This window comes from Canis aureus, chromosome 16, assembly GCF_053574225.1.
Source record: "Canis aureus isolate CA01 chromosome 16, VMU_Caureus_v.1.0, whole genome shotgun sequence".
In the NCBI taxonomy this organism is placed as follows: domain Eukaryota; kingdom Metazoa; phylum Chordata; class Mammalia; order Carnivora; family Canidae; genus Canis; species Canis aureus.
Genome location: NC_135626.1, coordinates 19,170,405 through 19,193,053, shown reverse-complemented (window position 1 = coordinate 19,193,053; position 22,649 = coordinate 19,170,405). Strand labels below are relative to the sequence as shown.

The window sequence follows — 22,649 nt, the reverse complement described above, 5'->3', positions numbered from 1 at the left end:
CCTTTCAAACAACCTGCCAGAAACAGCTGCCAGTCCTTACCTCCCCGGTTCACGTTCGCCGCTCCCTTTTGCAGGCTGTGATCAGTGGGAGGCTTCCGAAATTGGAAAATTGTATCAGAGCTGTGGAAGTGATTGGAACTAATATGGTGTGCTTACAGTGCTAGGCTGAGAGGCTGAGGGATTTACATGCGCTGTTCACTTAATCCTCGTGACAGCCCTAGCCAGACAGTTACACAGGAGAACCCAGAGGCTCAGAGAGATAAAGTGACTCGGTTAAGGTCACATTATGAGCGAGGGTTAGAAATGGAATTTGTTTGTTTACTTTTTAAAAGACTATTTATTTGAGAGAGAGCAGAGCGAGAGAGTGAGTGAGCAAGCACATAGTGGCAGGGAGGGGCAGAGAGAGAGAGAGAAGCAGGCTCTCTGCTGAACAGGGAGCCTGATGCAAGGCTTGATCCCAGGACCCTGGGATCATGACCTGAACAAAAGGCAGATGCTTAACCCACCGAGCCACTCAGACACGCCTAGAAATGGAATTTAAACCAAGTCTGGCCTCATTCTATAGTGCTGGTCCTTGACCCGGCCCTTGACCATTCCTCTTGCTGCTTCATGAAGGCTAGATCCAGATGGGGCAGAGAGATGATCTCTTTCTGAGTCTTTATGGAACTATGTGACAATAATATGGAGCCTCATCTACTTCCAAATCTGTATTGCCAGATTCTCTGCTCAGGTTATTTTCACATATCTATGTAATATATATGAGTATAAATTTAATAGGAAAAGGAATTGCTTTCAAAGGATCCAATAGGATATTTAAGTGTCTGCCAGGAAATTCAGTCTTGCAAAAGCAAAACAGTGCTCTTAAATTATTGGCTTTATCTTGTTATGTGACATTTGCAAAGTTCCTGCTCACTCATTCAACAACTATTTATTTAGCACCTACTGTGTACCATGCCCTTTTGTAAGTACTAGGGATATAGGAATGGGCATGACTGCTGGATAACAAGTCCCTGGATAATAAAGGAAACAAACCCATAAACCAAGCAGGTTGACAAATAGCAATAAGGCCAAGGAAGGAAACAAACATGGCAGTGTGACCCAGCACCAAGGGTGGGAGTGACTGCTCTGGAGAGTGTGGCCAAGGGAAGCCTCTGTGGGGAGGGTGCATGTGAGCTAAGAGCTGAAGGATAAGAAGACACTATGCATCTGGTCAGCCGGAGAGTGGAGAGTCGAGAGTCGGTGCAGAAATGACAGTTCTTATAGGTCCTGGACTGTGTTCCGGAGCAAGTGGATGTAGAGGATGAGTGGCTGGAAAGGAAGACCAAGCAATAGCCCTCAGAGAGGTAGGAGGAAACACAGAGGCCTTAGGGGCATGGAAACCAAGAGAGCTGTTTTAAGACAGCGATGTGACCACCGCTTGAGAGGCTGTCTCTCACTTGGGACCACAGACGCCACTGGCAATCTTGAAGTGAATATCAGTGCAAAGTGTTGTCAGGCTGTATGGTGGACACAAAGCTAGACTAGTAGGTTGGAGAAAGCATGTGAAGTAAAGAAATTGAGCATAGACAATTCTTTCAAGAAGTTTTGCTATAGGAGTTAGCAGAGAAACAGGACAGGAGCTGGAAGGGAATCAGGGGGTAAAAGCAAGGTGTACTGGCTGGTCTCCCATCCAAGATCTGTTCTCTGCCCAGTCAGGCTTGGGAGAGGGATCCTTTGGTACCACCACCTAGACTGTCCTGCTAGAATGTTCTCAAGAGGAGTCAGCCAAGAGAAGGCAAAGGCAGGAGAGCTGAAGGCCAGAAGGAAGGGAGAGGGTGTTCCTCCCCTTGCCCTTGCTGCCTGGGTGTCCTGTCCCCTACGCTTGCAAGTCCTTCCTGGCTGTCCCCTTCCACATGGTTCCAAGAGCACTGTTTCCTACCCCAGTAATTCCTGCGCTAGGAGATACCACCCCTACCTGGCGCTGCTTGTCTCTGAGTGTCCCAGCATCATTGTTTGTTCCCTTAACTTTGGAAGTGTCTCCTTTGAGTTCAGTTGAACCATCTGAGTGAAATTTCACTTCCTGCCAGGACCCTAACTGATACAGAGGAGTGCTTTCCCTTCCTCTTCTTTCCTTCTGCCCATCCTTCCTTCTTTCCTTCTTTCTTTCTTTCTTTCTTTCTTTCTTTCTTTCTTTCTTTCTTTCTTTCCTTCTTTCTTTCTTTCCTTCGTGAAGGGGGGATACTAGAACATGTTTGAATGCAAATGAGAATAACAGGGCAGAAAGGGAGAAAATGATGATGCAGAAAAAAAAAGGATTACTTGTAAAAAAAAAAAAAAAAGATACTTGTTTACTTGTTGGAGTGGAGGCCTCAAGCCTGCTGGAGAGGATGGGTCCTGAGACACCCCTTCTGGGGTTACAGGAGGAAGGCATGATGCACAGGGCAGGAGGGCTGTAGATTAGGTCTGACAGCTTCTAGTTTCTCAATGAAGGGTGAGCCAAGAACATTAGCAGAGGAGTGCAAGGTAATTTGTAGAGATAGAAGAAAGCATGAAATAGCCATCTCTGAGAACAGGAAAATGAACTTTCTAGGAAAGGTTGGTAGGCTTGCCAGGCCTGAGAAGTGCCAATTTGAGGTTTGTGGTCATGAATTTAAAGAGCAACCCGTCAGCAGAGCTGTGTATTTTTCTCCAATATCCTTTGGCTGCTGTGGCACAGGCCTGCGGAACATGGAGGGTTGGGGTTCACCAGGTCCTGGGACTTAGTCAGCCAAAGTTCCTATAGTGGAAAGAGAGGGGCGAGTCCATTGAGGGGGCAAGCTAGGGACAGGCAGTCACAATGGAGCAAGAACTCTATGCGGGGTAAGGAGGGAAGGCAGGCCAAGCACAGGGGAGAGTGGGTAAAGGTGACCATGGGAACAGATAGAGGGTTGATGAAACACAGAGGTGGGCGGGAAGCTGGGGCCCACAGTGGAAGAGCTAAATCATGGGAGGAATTGGTATGAGAAACCACAGGATGGGGAGCACACCCTGGTGGCTTCAGAAGGGCAAGGATCTGAAGTGAAGGAGGCTAAAGAGAGTGGAGAGAAGAGGGTAACTGCATCACCTCCTGCCTCCCCTAGATGGGTTTCTCTCTGCCAGGTTGCCTGAAAAAGCACAGGTCAACTGGAGTGATTTCAGTTTCAGGCCCTAGAAGGATCTTTCTCAACTTGCTCTTTCTAGCTCCAACTCTAGGATGAGTGGAAATGTATGTGGGGGAGGAGGGGAAGGACAGCAGACAGAAGGCACAGCCTGGACAAGGTCACTGTGACATGACACTCCCCAGTGTGACCCACGATTGTTGAGTAAAGGTGGTCAAGAGCAACTGCTAAGCAGAGCTCCTAAGCTTGTCTATGGCCCCGAGGTTCACGGATACCCTTAAGGGTCCTCACAAACCCCAGGAAGTTGTATCATAATTGTGAGTGTGTATTTTTCTTTCTCATACTCCACCCTGAGGTCAACAGGGACCCCATGGGGTTTGCTAGTTGGCCAGTAACATGGGACAGGCCTCAGGAAGACAACAGAGGTTACTGTGAGCTTTCCTTTCAAAGGAAAAAACAATTTTTTTTAAAGATTTTTATTTACTTATTCATGAGAGACACAGGGAGAGAGAGAGAGGCAGAGACACAGGCAGAGGGAGAAGCAGGCTCCATGTAGGGAGGCTGATGCAGAACTCAATCCTGGGACTCTAGGATCACACCCTGGACCGAAGGCAGGTACTAAACCACTGAGCCACTCAGGGATCCCCTAAAGGAACGTTTTTTTTTTTTTTTTTTTTTTTAATAAAGTGATGTATCACTTACTGTTCTGTTCCCAGAGGCTAGCTCAACGCTAAACACATCTTGGGGCTCCGTGAATAGTTGGTGAATGAATAAATGAATGAATGAGCACAGGTAACAGAAAATAGAGTCCATCTCTCCAGGTCTCCAGGGTGACTCCATGCATTTCCTGGATAGTTTGAAGGTAAAATCCATGAAAGCAGAGCTTCTTCTGTACTGCTCTAGGTTCTAAGAGGAGCCTGCCACCTGTCAGTTCGGAGATGATGCTGGGGGTGGAGGTGGGTATGGGGCCAGTAGGTGTGGCCACACCTGACTGCAGGGTAGGGGTCCTATGACAAGGCCCTTCAGTGTCTTAGGAGGAGCAGAGGCCAAGATGGTCAAAATCATTTCTTTCCTCCTTCCACATTCAACCCATCAGCTTGTCAGGCACCCCATCTATTTCTTCTATATCTTCCTCGTGCACCCTGCGCTTGCTCCTGCTCCTATGACCTCACTTGAGCCACTACAGCAGTTGTAAAAACAGTGCCCCTGCTGTCTCCCCCTGTCTCTCTCACATCCACTCTTCATGTGGTCAGAGAGCTCTTTTATTTTTTTTAAGATTTATTTATTTATTCATGAGAATACACAGAGAGAGAGAGGCAGAGACGCAGGCAGAGGGAGAAGCAGGCTCCATGCAGGGAGCTCAACATGGGACTCCATCCCTGGTCTCCAGGATCACACCCTGGGCTGAAGGTGGTGCTAAACTGCTGGGCCACCAGGGCTGCAATGCGGGCATCTTGGACCAGAGTAGGAGGAACAAAAACTTAGAGAAGAATCCAAACTTCCTGTCCAAGTCCTACTTTATCCAAGTCCTACTTTATCAGGCCCCTTCCCAGCAATCCCCCGTCCTCTCCAGCCCCCGCTCTTCTTTGCTTGTGCCTTAGCCACACTGGCTTACATTCTGTTCCCGGAGCGTGCCAAGCTGTTCCTGCCTCAGGGCATTTGCACATGGTGTTCCCATTGCCTGAATGCCCCTTTCCTGGGGCTCTCCTTGGCTCACTCCTTCTCCTTATTGAGATCTCAGTTCAAGAGCAGTCAGAGAGCACTGCTCTGACTCTTCCGCTAACGAAGCACCTCACATCCTGGGGGCTTGCTCTCAGCTATTAGCTTTCCCCCTTCATGTTGCTTACCTTTCTTTGAATTTATTCTGGTGATATCTTTGTTGACTTGTGAACTTCTTGTCTCCCCTCTCAGGTTTGTTGCACGGGAATAAGGACTTGGTTTCCTGCGCTTGGCCTATCCCAGAGCCCAGCACGTGGCACGTGCCTGTCTCGTGTCTGCTGGGTCTCGGCACCAACTTGCCCACGCGGCTGCTGTGGTGTTGAGATGCATTTGGGGTTTTGCAAGCTTCCAGCACATCGTGTGCTGGTAATGCAGGTGGCTAGGGCAGAGGGTAGGGGGAAAGGAAGGAACGAACTCTCTGGACCGAGGATGCCACAGGAAAACTCTCAAGAGCCTGGAGACAAAGTTGAACCTAAGGGTCACCATGGAATGGATGAAATCATCAGACTGGGAGAGACTCGCTCTGGAGGGTGGGAAAGGAATTAACATTAGTTAACTAAGTTAACTAAGGCTCTTGGAACAGTACTGCACGTAGAAAGTACTTAACCAGGGACACCTGGGTGGCTCAGCGGTTGAGCGTCTGCCTTTGGCCCAGGGCCTGATCCTGGAGTCCTGGGATCAAGTCCCACGTGGGGCTCCCTGCATGGAGCCTGCTTCTCCCTCTGCCTGTGTCTCTGCCTCTCTCTCTCTCTGTGTCTCTCATGAATAAATGTGCAAAATCTTTAAGAAAAAAAGAAAGTAGTTAACCAATACATAAAAATAAATGTGTTGAACCCTCTGTAATGGTTGCTTTGTAGAATTCCCTCTCTCTTCATCCTCACAACACATGCCCTCCATCATTGCAAATGAGGAGAAGGTCTCTGAGATTAGAGCCAGCTTGCCCAGGGTCAGCCAGCCCTTTGGAGCCAGAACTGAGAACCCCACTCCCTGAAACAGCTCCAGGGAAGGTTGTCCATCCCACACTCCCTGTTCCTCTCCCTGCTTCCTCCTGTGCCCTAATACCTACCACCAGCTGTGATACTGTGCCTGCCATTTATTTATTGTCTGTTTTATCTCACCAGAATATAAATTCCCGGAGGGTAAGGATTTTTGTTTTGTTCACTACTGTTTCCTTGAGCCTAGAGTAGGGCCTGCCATGCAAGTAAACACTTGATGAGTACTTACTGAATGTTTAAAGGGATGAATGGAGGGATTATTTTTAAAGCCTTGCTTTCTGCATCTCTAAGAGGCAGTCCTGTAAGAGCGCAGCTGACAGGACACCCAAACCCGCTGGAGAAGGGCGTCAGTGCCTCCAAGATGGAGTGGGTAGGAAAGCTGTGGCTGATTGCTTTCAACACATCAGAAGGAAGACCGTGTCCCCAGAAGAGGGACCGGCCTCATGGAGCCTGCAGAGCAGCCAGGGAGCTGGGGTCTGTCTCTCCAGCCCTGACACCACTGCCAGGCTGGCAGTTACTCTTCTCAGGAGATGGCTTCCTACATAAAGTGGCCCTGCGGGGGAGGGGAAATGTGTCAACCAGGCCCCAGTGGCAATTACAGCTTATGTAAATGCATAAATAGGCACTTATCAGGAAACCTCTTGTGAATTGAGTTAGAGTAAGTCAGTCGCTCAAGCCAGGCAGCTTTGGCTGCTGAGCAGAGATTCTTGACCAGCCAGGACATTAGTATGGGTGGCCCATGGAGAGCGTTCTCTGGGCCCCCTGACCTTCCTCTGCACCAATGCTTCTCAAAGCTCAGGCTCCCAGAACTACAGCAGCAGCATCACCTGAAGACTTGTTAAAAATGCAAATAGGGGCACCTGGGTGGCTCAGTGGTTGAGCACCTGTCTTTGGCTCAGATCGCAATCCTGGGGTACCGGGATGGTGTCCCCTGTGGGGAGCCTGCTTTCCCCTCTGCCTATGTCTCTGCCTCTCTGTGTATCTCTCATGAATAAATAAACATAATCTTAAAAAAAAAAAAAAAAGAAAGAAATGCAACTTATCCAGCCTGGCATCTTCTAGCCACTGAATCAGAAACCCTGAGGGTGGGGTCCATCACCAACCCCTCCAGGCAGTTCTGATTCACAGTTTGAGAACACTGGTTTCTCTTTTAGGACAGTTACTACTCTCCTGCAAGGACTGTGGGCTGGGCTAAGCTAATAATCATTGGTGGGGGCTTCATAGGTATGGTACAGGGAGTCCTGTTTTAAGTGAGGAGTGGGAAGGGTCAAGAGTTAGGAAGGAAGCCTCTTGTGTTTCAGAAAATCTTCAGAGGAGGGGTTAGTTTGCAAAAGCATATCTTAAAGTTACCATAATTTTGTATTTTAGTTTTGAAATGTCAAGTGACATTAAAGGAAGGTTTAATATAAACTGCCACCCAGTACTGACTATGTATAGAGTTCAGGTAGGAATATAATGCTTGGACCCTACCTCCTGTTCCATTCTTATGCTTCAAAAAAGAGGAGACAGAGAGACAGACACACAGAGAAAGTGCCCAGGCCTGGGCTGGTCTGAAAGATAGGAGAAACTCAGCAGAGGTTGTGCCTGAAGAATTCCTGAACTGGGTTGCACAATTTTATGGAGCTCCTGCTGTGGGCCATGTGCTGTACTTGGCTCAGTGAAGAGGATACAAAGATAAATTAGCCAGCCACTCTGCAGCCAAGGCACTTACAAGAGAAAATTCAGAGTATTTCTTCTGGTTAGCAGATGTTGGAAGAATGGAATTGTGTGCTTTTGATTAGAGTCTTGGCTTTTCAGTTTAGCCAAGTAATAGGGCACATGTGAACCGGCAGGAGGTGGTGTGGGGGATGAGTGGGGAGAGTGTTGCAGCTTGAATGCTGAGTTAAATGGCATAGACAGGCCCCCACACCCAGGCCATGGTGTGTAAAGGTGTCCACAGCAGGGGTCTGGAGCCATGCATGGTTAGGAGATCTGAGATTGGCTTGTAACAAGTACCAGCATTTATACAGTGACTACTCACTGTCAGTAGTCAATTTAGGTCCATACATTAACTCATTCTTTTTTTTTAAGATTTTTATTTATTCATGAGAGACACACACAGAGAGGCAGAGACACGGACAGAGGGAGAAGCAGGCTCCCTGTGGGGAGCCCAATGCAGGACTCCATCCCAGGACTCTGGGATCATGCCCAGAGGCAGGTGCTCAACCACTGATACATCCAGGTGCCCCTAACTCATTTTATTTTGTTTATTTTATTTATTCATTCATGAGAGACACACAGAGAGAAGCAGAGACATAGGCAGGGGGAGAAACAGGCTTCCTACTGGGGTCCTGACGCCTGACTCCATCCCCTCTGCCCCTCCTGGCATCAGGCCCTGAGTTTAAGGCAAACGCTCAATCACTGAGCCACCCAGGTGTCCCGCCCCCAACTCATTCTTTATAGGAACCCTATGAGATAGGTACTGTTATCACCTCATTTTTACTGATGCAGAAACTCAAGACACTCAGAGGTGAGCTAACTTTGCCCAAGTCACACAGCTAAGTAGAGTGTGAATTTGAACCCAGGCTGTCTTGCTCTAGAGCACTCCAAGCCCATGACAAATCAACGTGCCACCCCAAGTGTCTGGACCGGCCTGCTGGCTTGGGGTGGCGGAGGGATGGGATACTTCTTTGGGTGGGCGAATAGGCTCCTGAAGAAAGCCCTGACGTCTTTCTCCAGGCCTGAGCATTCCCTTTGGCGTAGACAATCGAGAGGCTCTTCGAGCCAGAGAGAGGACAAGTACTTTAGGCCCCTTCCCACTAGATGGCGGCCCCTAAACCCACATAGAAATTCTGGAACCTCCACTATCCCCATCTTCCAGGGTTCAGCGGCGGCTGCAGAATTGCAGGAAGCGCGCCCTCCCCCCATCCAGGGCCCACGGGCCCCTGCCCCGCCCCATCCGGGGGTCGTGGGCAGCCCCCGGGCGGGAGGCGGGAGGCGGGCGTGGGGCGTGGGGCGTGGGGCGTGGGGGAGGGCGGGGAGACGAGGCTCCCGGGCTCCGCGCGCCCGGGGGAGGAGCTGGCGCGCCGCAGCCACTCCCGGGGTGCAGAGGCGGGGCGGTCTCGCGCAGCCGGAGCCCGCCGCCGGGGGGGAAGGCCTGGACCGCGGGGCGCCGGGCTTAGGGCGCCGGGCGCGGACAGGGGCCCCGAGGGCGCGGGTCGGGCGGCAGGTGCGGGGCGCGGACTACAAGTCCCGGCATGCCCAGCTACCCTGACCCGGCCCCCGCTGCCACTTAAAAGCTTCGGGAGCCGCAGCCGTCGGGTCGCCGCGGCTTTCGCTTTGCCGCCGCGGCTGGGCGGGCGGAGCAGCGGGCTGGGCGGGCGGGGCAGCGGGCTCGGCGGCCGGTCGTCGCGGCGTGCGAGCTCCGGCGGCGCCGAGGGGCGCTCCTCGGCCGGCCTCCCCGCTCGCGGACTCCCTCCCGAGGCGCCCGCGCCCCCGGGCTCCCCGGGCTCCCCGCCTCGGTCCCCCCGCGCCCCGATGCCGAGGCATGGATAGAGCGGCGCCGCGCGCGGTGGCGATGGGGGAGAAGAAGGAGGGCCGCGGCGGGGGGGACGTGGCGGCCGCGGACGGGGGCCCCGGGGCCGCGGCCAGCCGGGCGCTGCAGCAGTGCGGGCAGCTCCAGAAGCTCATCGACATCTCCATCGGCAGCCTGCGCGGGCTGCGCACCAAGTGCGCGGTGTCCAACGACCTCACCCAGCAGGAGATCCGGACCCTGGAGGTAAGGGGGCCGCGCGCCCGGGAAGCGGCCCCCGGCACCTCCCTCCTGCCCCAGGGCACTGCCGCCCCGAGGCGTCCTGGAGCTCGGGTCGCCCCCCTGAGGCTTCCTCTCCTTCCTGCGCGCGCGGATGCGGCGGCTTGGGAGCCCCGGAGCGGCCCCTCACCTTGGGCAGGACTGGGGGGAGGGGCGGAGTGGGAGCTGGGGTGGAGGCTGGAGGAGCCGGGGGGCGGGTGGGCCGCGCTCGGGCACCCGCTGCCTCCCCATCTCTGCCCCCACCCCGTTTCCATTTTGCGGGGCTGCAGGACTCATTCTGCCACTGAGTCACACGCTGGACTTTTCCCGCTGTGACTGACGAGCAGCCGTGGGCCGGGGTGACGAGGCGTGGGGGGTCCCCCTGAAGTGTGACCACAGGCCCGCCATTCTCCCTCTTTCTCTCCCTCTCTCTCTCTCTCTGTCTTCCCCTCACGCCCCAGGCTCCGGCTTGTTCCTTCCTTTCCTCTCCTACAGGATTTTTGTCTGCCGCTTTTCAAAACGTGTTTGCTGAAACTGCATTTTACTGTTCAGGCATTTGGTGCTTTGCTTTCGCACAGCATTTCACCGCTCAAAATATAATTACCCGCCGACTCCCCCACTCCCCAAACGTTGGATTTGGGTTTAGGGAGGATTGTGCTGGGGCACAACGCCTTTGGTGCGAAGATGACCCCTTAAATATAAGGGGTTCTGGAGGAGACGGTCTTCAGCTTAAAGAATAAATAAGATATGCAGGCCCTCCTCCCTCAAATTCTAGCCGGGAAGTGCAGTATTAAAAGGATTTGGAAGAACCAGTCAAAAGGGTGGTTGGGTTCTCAGAATGGGGGAGTCTCCCCCTCCCCCATACACAATAGAGGAAAACTAGTGCATTCCCAACTAGCATTTGTCGTCCAGAGACTCCAAGGGCTGCGAAATGCCAGGCACCACTTAATTGCTGCCCCATCTTGCAGAAGTGGCTTCTTTCCACCTTGCATTAGCTCATCTGGCCTTCTGCAGATTTGGGGATGTTTTGTTTTATTAGAACCTTAATTTCTCAACCTAACTGCCCCCTCAGCCCCCAACCCCTTATTGCTGATTGCCTCTGGCGGCTGCTATAGGACCAGCCAAAGATTTGAGCACACCAGAAGCCTGAATCCCTGTTTGATCCAAAATGCTTTGGGAGGGGAGGGTGATTTCTCTCCTGCAGTTCTGTTGTCTTAAATGATTTTTTAAAAAGATTTTATTTATTTATTTATTAATGAGAGACACACAGAGAGAGGCAGAGACACAGGCAGAGGGAGAAGCAAGCTCCATGCAGGGAGCCCAATGCAGGACTCATCCTGGACCTTCAGGATCACGACCTGAGCCAAAGGCAGATGCTCAACCGCTTGAGCCACCCAGGTGTCCCGTTCAGTTTTCTTAAAAGCTATAGAACCAGGGACATTGGAAGCATCTAATCAGTGCTGGCTATTATTCTTTTTGTTCCAGTTGCTATAGCAGAATGACCAGGACTTTGCTTAAAAACAAACCAACCGACAACCGCCCCCCCCCCCCCCAGCTGTCCCTTCTTGCGGGCATGCTGCTGTTTTCCAAGTGGTGAGAGAAACTGGTTTCTTGAACACAGCCGAATGTGTTTGCCCAGCAAAGTTCAGTTTTTAAACTGACACAATAGGGGGCCTGTGTGGCTTAGTTGTGGGAGGAGGGATCATCGTCCAGCAGCATGTGTCTTGTTGGACTGCTGTGTTATTGAGATGAAAGTTCTCTGTGTTGGCCTCTCTCCGATTGTCCCCATGTTGCTCAGAAGAGCTCCTGGTTCACAGAGTGGATGCAGGAGAACCATTTACTGTTCGTTCCCTGGAAAGGATGCTTTGCCCACAAGGTACCCTGACTTGCAAAGTCCTTAATCTTGACAAAGGCATGGCATCATGACACCTCAAAGCATCCCACTCTTCAGTTCTCTGAGCTGTGTTTTTCAGTGGCCTCCCTCCTGAGTGTTTATTGGCAGCGGGAAACCCATCCAAAGGCCCGAAGGGGAAATATCTTGCTCTGTCTCCATTGTGATATAGATTTGGGTCCATACCACAGAAAAGGCAGGACCTAGTTTGTTTTTGGGGATGGGAATTTAGACCTCAGGAACTGGTTCCCTAGGGCTGCCTTCAGCCTGTTTAAATGAAGCTCTTAGAGCGGTGGAGGCCTCAGCCTCCGGGCCTGAACAGGGAAGTTGGAGTGGATTTCCTCAGGCTCTTGTGGCTCTCAATTCTGTGGTTTAGTGAAGGGGTTTATTCAGTTGGGTTGAATCAAACGTTTGTTACGCTTGCCCCTGTTTTAAAAGCGTTCTAAAACCCGGATTTACCAAACTGATAAAATAGGGGGGAAGTGTATTAGTCAGAGAATTCTGCTGATAGGGACAGTGTGGCGGACAGCTTTGAATTCAGGTTTGAGAGTCTGTGTGACCTTGAGCAAGGTCCATGATTTCTGAGCCTTTAGCTTTCCCATCTGTAAAGTGGGGATGAGACCACATAAACCTGCAGTGTTGTATCTGTAAGTCCATGTCTTACTACCAAGATATTTTACCTATAAATTTCCCTTAGTGAGGGTCCAGTGGCCTTCATGACACAGGCCACCCTCAGGGGAAGGTACTCCTATAGAGCTGGCTCTTGTTTCCTGAAGGTGGGTGACACAGGCCGGGAGATAATCCCACCAGCACGTAGTGAGGTGGGCAGGGCAGTGGCGATGCCCTTTCTTTTCTCTTCTGCAGGCTCTTTTCCCATCGTATTCCAGGCCAGGGCCCCCAGAGACTATGCTTGCAACATTGGATTCCTGGCTTTTGAAGAAAGGGGCTGACCAGAAGGCTTTGGCTTATACAACTGCGCTAGACTTCTCCCAGAATGTTAGGAACCCCAGCCCACTCTGGCCTTTGTTCAATAGGCATTCGCTGGGAGAAACGGCATGTGGGATACCCTGGAAGTCTCTGACCTGGGTGCTGCTGCTGGTGGTGGCCGAGATTGCAGGGTAGGATGATGTGTGGGGGTGAGCGTGTCCAGCTGCCCTGTGACGATTTCGTTTGGGTTCAGAAGAGTAGAAGGAGAGGGATTTAATGTGTGCCTCCTACCTGACAGCCAGGGTGCTGGACCCCTCTCAGTCTCCTGATATTTTCTGGAAATCCACCCACTTTTACCACACATTTTTTTTCTCTCTAGATGGGGAGGGAAGGAGTCAAAATCTGAACTCAGAGTCTGCATTTGTAAACAAAGTTGTGAGGCTACTTTTCTACTAGCGGAAGCTGGTGCCGTGCCTCCATCAGACCCTCCTTGGGGGTCTGGGAACTCTATCGAGGCAGGATAGAATGTTCTTATTCCCAGATGTGCTCACACAGGGATACCTGGCTGACCTCGCAGCTGGGCCTGGAGCCCCATGTCCGTGCATTCCCTCGTGTGTTCTTGCTTTGTGGGCCAAATCTGTGCTAGGCTCTGGGGAGATAGCAGTGCCTCATGAAGATTCATGTTTAGTGGCATTGTAACTTTGCCCTTTTCTGCCAGCCTGCTAGTACTTTCCAGAACAGGCCAAGGCATGCCAAATCTCCCCACCTTGTGCTCTTATAGAGAGAAATCCCTCCTATGGAAGTGACTTGGAGAAAGGAGTCCTCAAAGGACCTTGCCCAGGGGTCTTGCTGGGAGGGCGACATTGGGGTAGGTCCAGTCTGCACTTTGGCCACTTCTGTGAGGAGTTTCCCTGGAGCCAGGAAGCACCTGGGGCAGGCCCTGCTGCTACTTGGAAGGTCAGTGGGGCTTGCCTTTCACCCAGCTTGATTGCGATACAGGTCACAACCCTGCTGCATGGAGTACCCAAGCTCTCCCCATGATGCCCTCCCCCACCCCGAGAGAGGAGAGGAGTGGCACTGGAAAGGAGACAGGTGCCATTTGTCCTCAGAGATCAGGCCCTTTGGGTTTGCATGAACATCTGTTCACTGGACAAACCTTCTGTTATTACTGGTTTGCCTGCTGAGCTAGCTGCAGCCACCCTGGCAAGGATTCTGAGGTAGGTAGGATGTTTTCCTGGTCTTTGGGGGACACTTTGAATCTAATGGGGAGCCAGGCAGGTGAACTGTAGTGACTCCAGTAACATGGCTTGCTGAGTGCTTAGGAATCGGGAATATGATTGAATGGTTGGCCAGTCTAGCCTTCTGTTTCTGTGGGAAATATTCCCAGAGTCTCAGTATCCCAAATTGCATCCCTGGCAGGGCTGTGACTGAAAGCTGGTTTCCTTTCCCTACAGCCATGGCTCCAGAATGGGGCATTTCTCTTCTTGTGTTCCATTTCCAGAGTTTCAACCTCCTGCTGGGGGTTTGAACCCTGGCTGTCCCTGAGCGGATGCAGAGATGGGGCAGCGTCCCCTTTCGTGTCTGCTTTTGCCTTGGCAGCTTTTTCCCTGGTGGAACTTGTCACTAGCATGCCTGGGTGGTGACCTGGAAAGGGTCCTGGAGTTTCTTGAGGCTGAGGGGGGCTGGGTGGTGCTGGAGGAAGGCCTCACCACATCTGCAGCCCAACTTTGAGTGAGTGCCAGGAGGCTGTTGATTTGCTGCCTGGGGATGATAATGGGAATGCCTCCTTCCCCTGTGGGGTGATATGGGGGGAGGGGGGAGTTGCATTCCCTACTACAAGTATTCTGAACCTGCCTGCTGGCTGTGGTCTGGAGAGGGTCGGCAGAGGTGCCAGAGGTGCGCTGGTCCTTGGTAGCAGTGTCTGCAGTGGTGGGGGATGTAGCAAACCCTGCAACCAAATCTCTCTAAGCTGTGTTTTTAAAAAAGGGTATGTCTTTTGGGGCCCCCTGAGTGGGTCAGTCAGTTAACCCTCTGCCTTCAGCTCAGGTCATGATCTGGTGGTCCTGGGATTGAACCCTGCATGGAGTTCTCTGCTTAGCAGGGAGTCTGCTTCTCTCTTTCCCTCCGACCTTCCTGCTCCTGCTCTCACTCACTCTCTCTCTCAAGTGAATTAAAAAAACAAGTGTTCTAAAGAAAAAAGTATATGTCTTTTCAGAATAGGTGGATTAGAATCTTCTCTCACATTACGTTGAAAGAAAAAGCTGTGTACGTGCCTTTGGGGTTATGGGAATGGCCTTCCAGTACAGTGAGAGTGGACAGGGAACAGAAACATTCTTATTCAGCTGTTCTGGGTGGAGCACTTTGCTAGGCCCTTGGCATATATTGCCTTAGGAGTCTTTATTCTCGTGTGGCAAATGAAGACTGTGGCTCAGAGGGATTAAGGGACTGAGTGAATAGGTGACAAAACCTCATTGGCTGGTCTTCAGAACCTTCATTCTGAACTTTGCAACTACATGGTGGGGATGCTGATCAGGATCATGGCTGCTGAGGCCCAGGAAGTGGCCTGTAACAGAAAGGGCAGCCTAGGGGTGTATGTTTGGTTGCTCAGATGACTGGGCCTTCTGGTGGCGACCCTAGGCCATGCAGCCTCTGAGCTGGGCTCGGGGCTGCTTCCTTAAAGTGCAGCGCGTCACATCCTCAAAGACAGGTCTGAGATGCAACAAGCATTGTGTTGGTGTCACTCTGAGAAACAAGAAGCTGCCTAGAGATCAGCTTGCTCATAATTTTTTTAATGGATACCTGCCTTATTCTTTCTGAATAATCCCTCTGATAAATATTCTTTAGCTTTGTACTTTAGAAAAAATATTTGAGAAATACACATAATGATCCATGTTCAATGTAAAAAAGAAAATACAGATGAACAAAAGAAAAAAAAAACACCTATCATGCCATTTCTCAGATCTGGTTAAATTTTTTTAAAAATTAAGTTACATTACATTATTTATGAGAGACACACAGAGGCAGAAACATAGGTAGAGGGAGAAGCAGGCTCCCTATGGGGAGCCCAATGCTGGCTGGACTCGATCCCAGGACCCGGGGATCGTGACCTGAGCTAAAGGCAGATAGCCACTGAGCCGCCCAGGCGCGCTTCATCTGGTTAATTCTTACTCACATTTTGCTGTATATTCTTCCAGTGTTTTTATCCTCTGCATTTGCATATGGATGTACACATACACATTTGCAGAGCATACCATGTGCCTTGCAATACAGTGTCTTCTGTCTACATTAATGCATATAGATATGCATCATCACTGTTGGTGGCTGCGTTGTGTGGTCATACCATAAATTCACCGAGCCAGTCCTCCTAGTGTTGGCCATTCAGGCTGTTTTCTTTTTTTTTTTTTCCTTTTTTAATTTTTATTTATTTATGATAGTCACACAGAGAGAGAGAGGCAGAGACACAGGCAGAGGGAGAAGCAGGCTCCATGCAGGGAGCCCGACGTGGGATTCGATCCCGGGTCTCCAGGATCACGCCCTGGGCCAAAGGCAGGCGCCAAACCGCTGCGCCACCCAGGGATCCCATTCAGGCTGTTTTCTTTTTTTTTTAAATTTTTTTTTTTCATTTATTTATGATAGTCACACAGAGAGAGAGAGAGAGGCAGAGACACAGGCAGAGGGAGAAGCAGGCTCCATGCACCGGGAGCCCGAAGTGGGATTCGATCCCGGGTCTCCAGGATCGCGCCCTGGGCCAAAGGCAGGCGCCAAACCGCTGTACCACCCAGGGATCCCCACAATGCAATTCTGATCCTATTCTTTAAAATCTTTAGGGTGTAATATATGTCCCCTTTCCCAACATGAATGCCAGGATGTACAAAATGGTAGCCTTTATGTATGTACCCCTTTGCCACTGCATTTGTATCCACCCTGAGGTTGAGTACTGTAAACAGGAGACAGGAAAGATGTGGTCCCTCAGGCTCTACTGGGTTATGTGTTGGGAATTATGGATTCTCGTTTTGCAGCTGCCGAGGCTGAGGTTCTGGGGTCAAGGATTGTGGGTTCCAGTTTTGTGATTGCCTGCAGCAAACTTGGGAGGGGGACTTGGGCTGACCGACTAGAAGAGGGAATTTCCCTTGATACAAGGGCAATTAGGTCTTCTGTGTCCAGGGGCTGGGTGCCTATGGGCAGGGGACAGCCAGGCGGTGAGGTGAGGTTTTATCCCTTGGAGCTCATGGAAGGCCCCTCACTGAACTGGAGCCTTGTCTTCCTCACCAACCACAAATTTTGATCAGAGAACTATTTGAGGTATCTTGGCAAGAGGGTTTCAAAGGATCTTGGGCTTTCCATCTGTCTAGCCCTGGCGTCTTGCAGGTCAGGTGAGGAAGGAGACTGAAGGCCTGAGTGGGGCGTGAGTCTGCAGGAGTCCCTATTAGAGAATTACTTATCCAAAGGTAGAGGAGGGACCAGGCACTGAGCTGGGATTCAGACCCAAGGGGCCGGCCAGTGAGATCCTTAAACCATCTAGAACTGGGCCCCTTGGTGGCTCAGTTGGTTAAGCATCTGCCTTCGGCTCAGGTCATGATCGAGTCCTGTTTCGGGCTCTCCACTCAATGGGGAATCTGCTTCTCCCTCTCCCTGTATCCTCTGCCCCCATTGTTCTCTCTCCTCTTACTCTCAAATGAATACATAGAATCTTAAAACAAACCACCTACGCTGATGGCTGTAGCCTGCTTTCTCACCCTCCTGTGCTACTGGGGTCTTCCGCCTCTAGGAGTTTCCTGCAAGAGTGAGCAAATGGGTTCGCCTTCCTGGCCCCATCTCAGTGCCTTGGGGACCCTGGGCAGTGGATAGATTCTTGGGGAACAGCTTGGGGTCTCTGTGGGTGGGACGTTTTTTGAAAACGGGTCTAGCCAGTGGGCTGGCTCAGTCAGGATGGGCTATATCTGTCTTTGAACCTATGTACTTTCCAGGGTTTCTCATCCTTCCACTGAAAGATCCCCTGAGACTTGGGTGGGTGAACTTTTACTCCTGTAGGGCCTGCTGTCTGTCTTAAATTTGTGCAGATTTTGCATTATATTCCATGATACATTATTGATTTTAATGTCATGGTAACATTATACATCATTTACTGAGACTTCTAGAAGATATAACCTTTTAATCCAGTGTCTTTCTGTCCATCTTGGCTTTCTGCCCTGTCAGAGACCCCAGGTAGAGATGCAGAGGGGTATGCTGGGGACAGATGCTGGGATCAGAAATGCTTTGTCACTTTTTCCTAGGCATAACTGTTTCTCATCTGCACTGAAAAAGCCTCAGTTCAAGCTGCGGCTGTATATAAACCCTATATGTTTATATGCATCTGTACTTCTCTGCTGTTCTGGCCTTGGTGGGCAGCAGTGTGTTTTAACTGGGCAGATTGCCTTTCAAAATAATGGAGCTGAAGTATCCTGTTTGCTTGCTGTTTTTCTCCCCGCTTTCATTTTTCCACCCACAGAATAATTGCAAGAATGAATTAAGACGTGTTTAAAATAAAAAAAAAAAAAAAAAAAGAGAGAGGGAAAGACAGCATTACTGCAGTCCATGGAATAGACCAGCCATGGTTAGGAAAAATAACTTTTTGTGCAGAATAAACTACAGACTCCAATCTGTAACTTGAATCATGAGAGTTTTGCTTTTCTCTTGAGATACGCTGCTTATAGAGTGCTGGGGTTTCCTTCAGCATGTTGCCTGGAGGTTTTGAGTCCCAGTTTAGTCAATTAGTTTGGGTTTGATTTGGGCATGGATAAGCAGGACTAGCTTTATTCCTGGTGCATTCAGAGTTTTGCTGGCTGGGACTTGAGTGTTCTCTGCCATTGGACAGTATTCTGAGAGCCCCCTCCCCTGAGTCTGGGGCTCTTGAAAGGGCTTAATGCAGCTTTTCCCATACTGTATCTGTGAAAGAGGCCTCCTCGTGGTTGAGAATGCACCATATCAGCCCACTCCCTCCTGGAGATTCCTGAAGATGGTTGGTGTTTTATAGGCTCTGAGAAGTTATGCAGCAAGTGTTCCCAAACTTATTTTATTACTTAAAGATTTTATTTATTTCTTTGAGAGAGAACACATGTGTGTACATGCACACGCAGTGGGTAGGGACAAAGAGAGAGGGAGAAGCATACTCCCACTGAGCAGGGAGCCTGACATGGGACTCGATCCCAGGACCCCGGGATCATGACCTGAGCTGAAGGCAGACACTTAACTGACTGAGCCGCCCAGGTGACCCCAAAACTTATTATTTATCCAGGGATCTGTATTCCACTGAACATAATTGGGGAAATACTTCCTTAAGCCATGAACTGGGAAAGAGGGAAGAAATTGTAGGCTTATAGTTAATTAGCTAAGCTTTGTTTTTATGATGCTGGGGTCCCATTTGAGATTCCAGTTTAAATCAGGTGGTTTATGGAGAGGTTAGGGACTCCATAGACTTGCCAAGCTGTGTGAGGTTGCCTTATCGAGGGAGGTTCTTTACATAGGGAAGCACAGTGTGTTGTGGGCATCACATGAGCACATATATATATATATATATTTTTTTTTTTTAAATTTTTATTTATTTATGATAGTCACAGAGAGAGAGAGGCAGAGACATAGGCAGAGGGAGAAGCAGGCTCCATGCACCGGGAGCCCGACGTGGGATTCGATCCCGGGTCTCCAGGATCGCGCCCCGGGCCCAAGGCAGGCGCCAAACCGCTGCGCCACCCAGGGATCCCTATATATATATTTTTTTAATTTTTATTTATTTTTATTTATTTATGATAGTCACAGAGAGAGAGAGAGAGAGAGAGAGGCAGAGACATAGGCAGAGGGAGAAGCAGGCTCCATGCTCCCGACGTGGGATTCCATCCCGGGTCTCCAGGATCGTGCCCTGGGCCAAAGGCAGGCGCTAAACCGCTGCGCCACCCAGGGATCCCGAGGTATATTTTTTTAAGACGTATTTCACTTAATTCTTCCACCTGGGTGACGAAAACAGTCCACTGGAATCCTCACTCTTGCTCTCCCTGTGTCCGTGTCCCGTTCCCCCCCCCCCCCCCCCCCCCGCCCCCACCCCATGCTGGTTAGCCTGGTGTCAAGGGCACACTCACTCTGGGCCTCCCAGAAACCTGGAGACCCTACTAGCTGGTGGGCAGAAAACGATCCCAGAGAAATGCAGATGGCTGTGGGTGTGTTTGAGCCTAGGGCTGTTGAGGGCAGGGGAAGGGCTGGGCTGCGGACGAGGAATGCTTTTTAAAACAAAAAAGGAAATGCTGGCCTAGAATGGGAAGGAAAGGAAGCTGCTGGCTTTTTGAAAGGAGGAGCTCTCTCCAGCCCTTTGGCTGATGGGGGCCTGGGGCCGCTCTAGAGGTGCTGGGTGTGCTGCCTGAGGTCTCAGAAGTAGCTGGCCTGTTTCACCCTTTTTTGTTTTCTTCAGATTACTGATCAAATGGATGCACAGTTTCCGAAATGACTATCTATGTTACAAAATGGATCTATCATCATAGGCAACTTTTAGTGCAAGCTTACTCCATGCCTCACCCCCCTGTTAGGAGTTACATGTGCCATTTACTCCCCTCAGCAGCCTTGTCAGGAAGGTCCTCTGGTTATCCCCATTTTACAGAGGAAGAAACTGAGGTATAGAGAGTTTAAGTGACTTGCCCAGAGACACACAGCTAAGGAGAGACCAAACAGTGAATTAAACACAGACATTTTTTTTTTTTAAGGTTTATTTATTTATTTATGATAGACACACACAGAGAGAGAGGCAGAGACACAGGCAGAGGGAGAAGCAGGCTCCATGCCGGGAGCCCGATGCGGGACTCAATCCCGGGACTCCAGGATCGCGCCCTGGGCCAAAGGCAGGCGCCAAACCCCCGAGCCACCCAGGGATCCCCAAACACGGACATTCTTAATTACCTGCTTATACTGCCTGCGTTGCATCTGCAAACTCCTCTCCCTTTGTCCTGAAAAATCTCTTGGCATAGAATAATTTGTGTAGACCCTGGTGGTCTTTTTCTGGGATCTAGAGGGCAGCTGCAAAGCCTGGGCTGGGCCCTGGTGATTTTTACGTGAAATGCCTGGGTTGGGAGTTTTCATTTTTTGAAAGCTCTCTTAATGGGGATGCCTGGGTGGCTCAGTGGTTGAGTGTCTGCCTTTGGCTGCAGTGTAGATCAAGCTCCCACAGCAGGGAGCCTGCTTCTCCCACTGCCTGTGTCTCTGCCTCTCTCTCTCTGTCTCTCATGAATAAGTAAATAAAATCTTTTAAAATAAAAAAAAGAAAGAAAGCTCTCTTATGGAAATGTTCAAACATGTACAAGAGTAGAGGGAATGATATGATGAACCCCCAAAGTAGTGATCACCCCCATTTTCAGTAACAAGCAGCCCTAGCTAATCTTGGGCCCTCTATGGCATTTTCCCCCTAAGTAAGCCTGCTTTTGAGAGTGGTGGTGCTGGGCAGTTGGCCTTAAGCAGAGTGAGCCAGGGAGGTCTTCTAGTCCAGCCCTCTGCCTCCGAGCAGAGCCGTACCTACTCCAGCAGGCGGGAGGAATCTCTATACCTTTCCTCATGAAATGACCGTTTCCATTCCCTCTGGAAGCTTACTCTGGCTTCTGGCAGCCCACACAGTGCAGGGAGGCCAGGTCATCAGCTAAGCCAAATCTCCTTCCTGTGCCATTTGTTCTCAGATGGTGAAGTCCAGGAATGCTTAATCGCCTTCCTTCAAAGTCTCGCAGCCCTGCCATGGGCCACCAGACCCGTGATCATAGGGTGGCGGTCCCGATTTCCAGTCCACTCATCTCCCTGGCTCTAGTATCTCCTCTTCTAGCTTTTCTCTTGGTTTATCCACATATACCATGAGATGTGTGTATTTCAGCCAGCATTTATTGAGTGCTGCTGAATGTAGCCCTAGGGAGAAGTGTGGGTAAGGATGGGCAGACCCAGTTTCCAGGGGCTTCCAGGCTTGCTTGCCCTTCGTGCTTCTTGGCTCATGGTTCAGCTGTCCTTCCCGATGCCTGGTCTTGCGGACCACTCTCTGGCTTCTTTTCTGTGCGTTTTCTTGCCTCCAACAAAGGTGGTTTCCATTGTTATTTTGTCTTCTTTGCTTTTTTTTTTTTTTTTTTTTAAAGATTTATTTATTTATTCATTCAGAGAGAGAGAGAGAGAGGCAGGCAGAGACACAGGCAGAGGGAGAAGCAGGCCCCATGCAGGGAGCCCGATGCGGGACTCGATCCAGGGTCTCCAGAATCACGCCCCGGGCTGCAGGCGGCGCTAAACCGCTGCGCCACTGGGGCTGCCCGTCTCTTCTTTGCTTTTTGCCAAGTATTCTCACAGGTGTTTCTCAGATGCCCTGTCACTTTTTGCTAGCTGCTTCAGATCTGGATTGGCCTCCCAAGTACAGTCATGATGTCATTACAGGAAAGGACAGTCTGGACACTGAGGGGTACAGTGAGGACCTCAGGGTATGCACAGGCTCTGGGGGCAGAAGGTCACGTTCACGTCAGGACTCTACTCCTTGATAGCTCTGTGACCACGGCAGGTTCTTTAGTTTTCTGAACCTCCGTTTCCTTGTTAGTTAAAAGGGAATAGGAATATGTTTCTTTGGGACTCGGGTGAAGTGTCCCAAATACAGATACAGAAGGTGTGATGGACAGTGCCTGGTAATAAGGGATTCAGTGCTTTTTAGCCTCCTCTCAACCTTGTTCTAAAACACTTTTCCATGATTCTCTTTTGGTCATTTTAGTTGCTGCATGATATTCCATCCAGTGGACATGCTGTAATTTGCCAAAGCATTTCCCCTATTGTTGGACATTTCGGTTGTTTCCAGATTTCTGCTATTGTAAACAATGTGACTGTAATCATCTTTGCACAGGCGCCTCTTTATTTTTGTTCCAGTTCTGAATTCATTTCCTTGGGATAATTCCCAGGAATGGAATTATTGGGTCAAAGAGCATGGATATTTTTCGTGATGGGAATTGCTAAACTGTTCTCCATTTTATGCTTTTTGGATGATAACTATCTTAAAAATCATACTCTTGTGTAAATATCTTGTTTTTTTTGTTTGTGTTTTTGTTTTTGTTTTTTTTTTTTTTTTTGCAATCTTCTTGCCATTTCTTCTTCTCCCCCGCTTTTTCTTTATTTTTACTTTTTGGCTTTGTTAAATTATTCCCCACCGTTCTGTCTTTTATATAATTGACAAGTAAAACTGTTGACATATTTAAAGTGTGGAAATCTTT

The 22,649-nt window shown here is 50.1% G+C and overlaps 1 protein-coding gene and 1 long non-coding RNA gene across 3 annotated transcripts in view; both read left to right on the top strand.

Moving 5' to 3' along the window:
* Window positions 1-3,214: 3,214 nt before the first annotated feature.
* Window positions 3,215-5,641, top strand: LOC144285266 (uncharacterized). Its single transcript, XR_013353596.1, has 3 exons — window positions 3,215-3,433; window positions 3,833-3,978; window positions 5,028-5,641. It is a non-coding gene; the product is annotated as an uncharacterized LOC144285266 (long non-coding RNA).
* Window positions 5,642-9,259: 3,618 nt separating this feature from the next.
* Window positions 9,260-22,649, top strand: part of KSR1 (kinase suppressor of ras 1) — a 154,784-nt gene continuing 141,394 nt past the window's right edge. For both annotated transcript variants that reach the window (XM_077852072.1, XM_077852071.1), the window contains exon 1: window positions 9,260-9,587. In XM_077852072.1, the coding sequence (XP_077708198.1) occupies window positions 9,357-9,587 (231 nt within the window). In that variant the 5' untranslated portion in view covers window positions 9,260-9,356. The remainder of the gene's footprint in view (window positions 9,588-22,649) is intronic.